Raw genomic sequence first — 7,290 nt, forward strand, 5'->3', positions numbered from 1 at the left:
TTTAGCTGGGGGCATGGTGGTGCATGCCTGTAATCCCAGCTACTTGAGGTCAGAGGCAGGTGGATCCAAAGTTCAAGGCCAGCTTGGGCAGAGTAGTAAGACCCTATTATTAAAAAAAAGAAAAAAGGAGAGTGTAGCTCAGTGGTAGGTTGCTTGCCTAGCATTCACGAGGCCCTGGGTTTAATGGCAGACCAGAAGAGGAGGCAGGGGGAAATTTCCAGAGGCTTCCATCTCAGTGGGAGCCTAAGGGCTGAAGGGGAGTCTACTGTTGGGAAAGGGTGGCGTGGGGATTGCTGAGCGGACAGCAGGAGTCAGCAAAGGCCTGGGGACCTGGGGCTCCAAGGACAGACCGGCAGGGAGAAGAGACTCTGCGATTTACTGCGGTCTAGCTTGCTGCCATCCCTTTTACAGGATTTGACCCTCTACCTCAGGGTCATAGTTCACTGCCCTAAAATCCACCTGGTCTCTTCCTGTTCCTCCTTCTGCCCAGTACCACCCAAAACAAAGACACGAAATGTACCAGTGCTGGCGCTCACCTGCTGCCACAGCCACACCACTCCAGAGTATGGCATTCTTAAGAGAAGCTGTGGACAAAGCGGGTATGTGGGAATCCCCCTAGCTTTCTGCTCAGTTTCCTCCACACTGAAGCTGCTAACAGCAGTCTCTGCTTTTTCTTCTTCTTCTTCCTCTTCAATACTGGGATTTGAAGTCATTGCTCTACCGCTTGGACAATCCTCCCAGCCCGAAGTCTATTCATTTTTAATAATTACTTTATTGTTGTGATAGAGGTGATGTACAGAGGTATTACAATCGCATCAGGCACTGAGTACATTCCCTTTTGTACTGTGTCTTCTGTTCTCTCGTTTGGTCCATTCATGTTTCAAGTGTGTTTATGCTTCTGACATCATTGAAGCTTCAATCTGTGATCAGGAGTTCTAGGCCAGACTGGGAATGTGGCTTAGTGGTAGATTGCTTGCCTAGCATGCATGAAGCCCTGGGTTCGATCCCCCAGTACCACATAAAAAAGAAATCCAGTGACGCTGTGGCTCAAGTGGTAGAGTGCTAGCCTTGAGCAAAAGAAGCTCAGGGACAGTGCCCTGAGTTCAAGCCCCAAGTTTAAGGACCCCTGATTACACTTTCCCAACCAGCACCTGTGGAGGTTTCCAAATCCTTATCTTTCTCTGGAGGTGAACTTGGGAGGCTTGAGGTCTGAGGCCACCGTGGGCAAATGCACAAGACCTTATCTAAGAACAAAGCAAAAGCAGGGGAGTGTTTGCTTAGCAAGTCCTAGGCCCCAGAGTTCAAAACCCAGTGCCACAAAAACAATCAGCCAATCAATCAATCTGGCTCCATTCCGGCACCTCCTTCCTCACACCAATTCACTCAGCGCCTTGGAGAGGGGTCCCTTGAGGGTTTCAGTAATGGCAGAGGAGGGTGAGGGTAGCTCACGTTTTTTTTACACTTCACATCTGCTGACAAAGTGTAAGTTCTGATGGCTAGCTCTCGGATTGGGTAAATCACTTCGCGTCTTCAGCCTCAGTTTGTACAGCCGTATGCAAAACAAGGAGAATGAAAGTATCTGGCACATGAGGTTGCTGGGGGTCAAGCGGCTCACCTGAGACACCAAGACAGAGCTTGCTCTAGACAAAGTCAGGGATCCAGCAAGTTTGCCTTCAGGTAAATTCAGGTTGTAGGTCAGGTAGCCAAAACCACGGGAAGCACAGGAGACCACTGCAGTTCTCTATCTGACCAGTAAGTGGCGCTCTTCCCCTATCTGATCAAGGCAGTGTGCAAAGGGAAACAAATTTAGGACTGGAATTTTTTTCTAGCCTGCTGAAATATCTTGTTTCCTCTTACTGGGTTAATCTGTCCTCTAACTTCTAGAACATACAGAATATTGTTCTAAGAACTTTCTATGTACTTGGCAACTAATACTCTTAGCATGTCTTTCCTTCCCCTACCCCCCAAATACTGGTTGTGTTTTCCTGCTAACATGGGGTATTTTACCTTGTTGAGTCCTGACACTGTTTTTCTGTTTGTTTGTTGTTTGGCAATAATGGAATTTGGACAGGTGTGAGCCACCCACCACGCCTTGCCACGTGCTGAAAATTTTAGAAATATTCTTCATCTTTCTTCCAGGCCCAAACCAGTTTGCCGGGAACGTTTTTTCGTATTTTTTAGAACTTGCATTTTAAAAAGCGTTGTCAGATTGGATCCAAGTGGTGTCAGATTGGAACGCATTCTGCCCTCTTGCTGAGGGCTTCCGAGGCAAGGTCTGGAGGTGCGTGCATGGTGAAATTTTCCACGGTGGTGAGCAGGCAGGATCGGAGTTATTCCCAGCCTTCTGCGAGCTCTGGGATCCGTCCTCTGCTCATCGAGTTTGCTCCCAGGCTTCCATTTTGCTCCTGTGCCAAAGATGAGGAGGGGTGGGGGAGGGCAAGAGAGAGGGAGGGAGGGGTATCCTATGCCCATCTCCAGGGCTCTGTGTGTGGCCACTGTTGCTTAAATTCAGTGGAAGAGTTCATGTATTAATCAATCTCCAAACACGAATACCATACCGGCCTCTGCTTCGCTGGCTGACCACTGGCATGGATTCTTGTTATCGCAGTGAAAGAATGCATATAGATTACTTATATACAACAGGTATGTACGTATATATGTACAGAATACCTTGTCAAAAATATATGGGGCTGGGCTGTGCTTCACGAAGCTAGCAGTGGGTTCTGGATTCAATCCCAACTTTTTTGTTGTTGTTGTTGGTATCACTGGGGTTTGAACCCAGGGTCTCAGGCTTACTTAGCTTGAGCTTTACCACTCGATCCACACTGCCAGCCTGTTTCTTTTTGCTGTTTATTTTGGAGATGGAGTCTAACACACTTTTCTGCCTGAACTGGTCTTGTGCAGGGACGTGTCTAGTAGACAGAGACGTTCCTTGCTGTCCACAAGAAGGGGACCCTAGAGAACACACGTCCAGCTGGAAGCTACGCCTGCCTTTCAATGAACGTCTTCTGGGCGGTCTCCTTACACATGCGCAGAGTGCGAAGGGGAGGATGTTTGTTTCACTTCACACTGGACTGAGGTACCAGAACTAGATCCCATGCCTGTGTCTGTATGGCTGTGTGAGCCAGGGAGCCCTGGGAGACAGGGAGAGGGCACAAGGGGCTTCCTGGGGTGTTGATGCTGTCATCTTGATTGTGATGATGGTGTGTCTGCAGGACTGAGCTGAGGAGGGTGTTCCTGTGTTCAAGCCGTAACTCTGACTTAAAGAAACCACACTTGGGGGCTGGGATGTAGCTCAGTGGCAAAGCGCTTGCCTAGCAAGCGCAACGTCCTGGGTTCGATCCCCAGTACCAAAAAAGAAAAGACAAAAAAAAAATACAGTTAAAAAAAAAAAAAGAAACCACACGTGGGAGTCCATTGTAGTGTTGTTTGTAACAACACAAGGCAACATCTGAAATACTTAGCCATAAGGAACAGTCAAATCAATAGTGGTATATCTATAACAATGGAGTACTATACCGGCGCCAAAAAGGCAGAGGTGGATTAGATGTTTATGTCCTGAGATAGCATACTCCTTAAGAATATTGTTATGTGGGAAACAGTGTGTGTGGTATTTACCACTGATGATACACATCATAGGATCTGTACCATGTGATCTTTATCATTAATGGTAAATAAATAAGTTATACATGTTTATCCATGTGTATGGTATTTCTGAAAAAAGTCTAACAAGAATAGTTTCTCTGGAGAGGTATAAATAATAGCCAAGGCTAATGAGAAACTGTGAATTTCACTTTATACTCCTCCACACTACACCAAGTTATTTCCCACTTCAAGGGCTGGGAAGGTAGCTCAGTGGTAGAGTGCTTGCCTTGCATGCATGAGGCCCTGGGTTCCATTCCTCAGCACCACATAAGCAGAAAATGCCAGAAGTGGCACTGTGGCTCACATGGTAGGGTGCTATCCTTGAGCTGAAGAGCTGAGGGATAGTGCCCAGGCCCAGAAAAGAAAAGAAAAAAAAGAAATACCTGAGCTGGATGCCAGAGGCTCCCGCTTATAATCCTCACTATTCTGAAGGCTGAGAATCACAGTTCAGAACCAGCCCAGGCAGACAAATCCAAAAGACTCTTACCTCCAGTTAATGAGCTAAAAGCTGGAACTGAAGGCTTGGTTCAACTGATAGAGCACCCAGGGGGACTCGCAATCCCTCTTAAAAGTCAGGTACATTGCCAGGCACCGGTGGCTCACACCTCTAATCCCAGCTACTCAGAAAGCTGAGATCAGAGGAATGGTTCAAAGCCAGCCCAGGCAAGAAAGTCCGTGAGACTCTTATTGCCAATAAACTATTCAGAAAAAGCCAGAGGTGGTGCTAGGTCTCAAGCGGTAGAGCACTAGACTGAGCACAAAGAGGCTCAGAGACAGTGCCCAGGCCCTGATTCAAGGCCCAGGACTGGCAAAAAAAAAAAAAAAAAGGCCAGGTATACTGAAGTATAATTTATGTCCAATAAAATCCACTGTTTTAGTAGAAAGTTCTGTGTATTTTGGCCAATATGAACAGGTGAATAATGTCCACTCTAGTCAGGGCTGTGAAACTTTGTTATCATACACACCCCCAATTTTCTGATTTCCTTTCCTTGTCTATCTTCCCCTCACCTCCAGCCCTGGTCACTACCTCTGTAAGTGGAATCATAGAGCATGGTGGCTTTTGAGACTAGCTGTGTCTACCTAGCCTGATGGTTAAGATTCATGTGTGTGTGAACTGTGTGTGTGTGTCTGTGTCTTGAGGTTTGAACTCAGGATCCGGGTGCTATCCCTAAGCTTTTTTACTGAAGGCTGGTGCTCTACCACTTGAGTCATAGCTCTACCTCTGGCTTTTGGGTTGTTGATCAGAGATAAAAGTCTCACTGCTGCCCGGACTGGCTTGGAACCACGATCCTCAGATCTCAGACTCCTGATTAGCTAGGATGAAAGGCATGATCCAGCTGTGTCCAGCTGAGATTCATTCTTGCTATTGTCAGCATCCTGCTGGTACTAATCCAAGGTATGGGTGGACCCCGTTCGGAAGCCATCTTGAGGACACAGAAAGAAGGAAGACGGCTTGACTAACCAAACAGGCTCCACGCGGCTCGAGTTCACTGCATTACATTTGCTCCCACTGGGCCAAGTTCCATCCGGTCTTTCTTTCCTTGTTACAGAGGAACAGATAGGCGTTTTCTGTGCCCCGACAAGGTCTGTGCATTGGGAAACTCATGTTCCCTCTGTTGATGGCTTGATTTTTTTTTTCCTTAGCAGTGTTGGGGATCAAACCTAAGGCCTTGGACTAGGGGGTGAGGGGGGGGTAGTGCCCAAGTGGTAAAGCTCTTGTCTAGCAAGTGTGAGCCTCTGAGTTCACCCCCACCCCCCATGCACACGAGAGGCGGGTGATTGGTGGCTCGCCCATGCATGATGGGCTTTAACTTCGAACCCCACTGGTCTCAGCAAGCAGGTGAGCAAGAGCCAGGCCCAGGGTCTCTCTCCCAGGCTTTATGACAGCGGTACTGAGTCACAGAGGCAAGTTGGCCTTTCAAGTATGGCCTTCGCTCCCTCCCTAGGATGCCTTTGCCCCTTGGGTAGAGTTTTACCTGTGTGGGGCAGGTGGGGGACAATGGAATTTCTTGGAACCACTCAGACAGCCAGCTACTGCAGCCCAAAGAAAGCATGTGGCCCGGGCTCGCTGCCCCCTGCCATGCAGCAAGAGTGCTACCAGCCCTATCACCTACCCGGGTATCGCTACCTCAACTCCTGGAGACCCGGCGTCTTCTACAAGACCTCCACCACCCAGCTGTGCCCCGAGGAGTGCCGCCCGGCCCTGCGACCCCCGTCCATGCTGCCCTCGCTGCGGTCCTCCCTCTTCTGCCGCTACAGCACCCACGATTGGGAGCAGTCCAACGACCTGCAGCTCCGCGGGGCCGAGGCCTCCAATCTGTGGGCCAGCCGGATGACCAACGACTCGCTGCGGCTCATGCAGGACAAGGAGCAGCTCACGCGCCAGATGCAGGAGGGGTCCACCCGGAACCTGAGCCAGAGGCTGTCGGACATCGGCTTCTGGAAATCCGAGTTATGTTACGAGCTTGACAGGCTCCTGGTGGAGAGCCGGAGCATGGATAATATCAAGAGGCGGCTGGAGTGTGCAGCTGAGCAAGTGAACTCTCCGCTGCAGGTAACTGAGGGGGGCGGGCGCAGGGGGCCGGCTGGCCGCACGCCACCAGCCACCCTGGGCAGGCGCTGACTGGAGAGCACCCAGAAGGCTGGTTTCAACTGGATCCTCCAGTATGATCTTTTGTTTTTCTTTTGCCAGTCCTGAGGCTTGAACTCAGGACCTGGGACTGTCCCTGAGCTCCTTTTGCTTGAGGCTAGTACTCTACTACTTGAGTCACAGCGCCACTTTTTGCCTGGATGTGGTACTGAAGAATCAAACCCAGGGCTTCATGCATGCTAGACAAGCGTTCTACCACTGAGCGAACTTCCCATCCCCCTATTTTTTTGGGGGGGGAGGATTTTTAATCAGAGGCAATTCTGGATACTATCCAAGAAATGGAAGTTTTCCAGACTGAATGGAATTGGTTGTGTGTGTGTGTTTCCTCCCTAGGTTTACATGAGCATTTACAGGCTTTATTTAGACATTGAGAGGCCAGGCCTAGTGATTCATGCCTGCAATCCCAGCTACTTGGGAGATAATGGGACTAGGAGGGTTGTAATCTGAGGACCAAAGTGAGCACCTGACATGCTCTGAAAAAAAATGCACTTGCCAGGCACCTTGGCTCACGCCTGTCAACCTAGCTACTCAGGAGGCTGAGAGCTGAGGATCAGGGTTCAAAGCCAGCCTGGGCAGGAAAAGTCTGCCAGACTCTTATCTCCAATGAAAACGAAGTGGTAGAGCGCTCACCACAAGCTGAAGAGCTGAGGGACAGCATCCAGGCCCAGAGTTCAAGATCCACGACCAAAAAAAAAAAAAAGTGCACTAAAACCAAAAAGAGTGGAGCATGGTTCAAATGAGAGGGCCAGGCCCTTCAATCCCCAGTGCAGAAAAAAGAAAAAAAGACATGGCTCATGCTTCCCTACCCTGCCGCCCCCCTCCTCTTCTTCCTCCTCTTCCTCCTTCTCTTCTTTTTCTTCTTCTTCTTCCAATCCTGGGGCTTGAACTCAGGGCCTGGGCACTGTCCCTGAGCTTCTTTTGCTCAAGGCTAGCACTCTACCACTTGAGCCACAGCACCACTTCTGGATTCTTCTGCTTATGTGGTACTAAGGAAT

The 7,290-nt window shown here is 49.4% G+C and overlaps 1 protein-coding gene across 1 annotated transcript in view; it reads left to right on the plus strand.

Moving 5' to 3' along the window:
* The first annotated feature begins 5,644 nt into the window (after positions 1-5,644).
* Tekt5 (tektin 5) overlaps positions 5,645-7,290 on the plus strand; it is a 21,370-nt gene continuing 19,724 nt past the window's right edge. The window contains exon 1 of the mRNA XM_013011499.1: positions 5,645-6,199. Coding sequence (XP_012866953.1) covers positions 5,645-6,199 — 555 coding nt within the window. The remainder of the gene's footprint in view (positions 6,200-7,290) is intronic.

Source organism: Dipodomys ordii, unplaced genomic scaffold (genome assembly GCF_000151885.1).
Source record: "Dipodomys ordii isolate 6190 unplaced genomic scaffold, Dord_2.0 Scaffold14, whole genome shotgun sequence".
NCBI lineage: Eukaryota > Metazoa > Chordata > Mammalia > Rodentia > Heteromyidae > Dipodomys > Dipodomys ordii.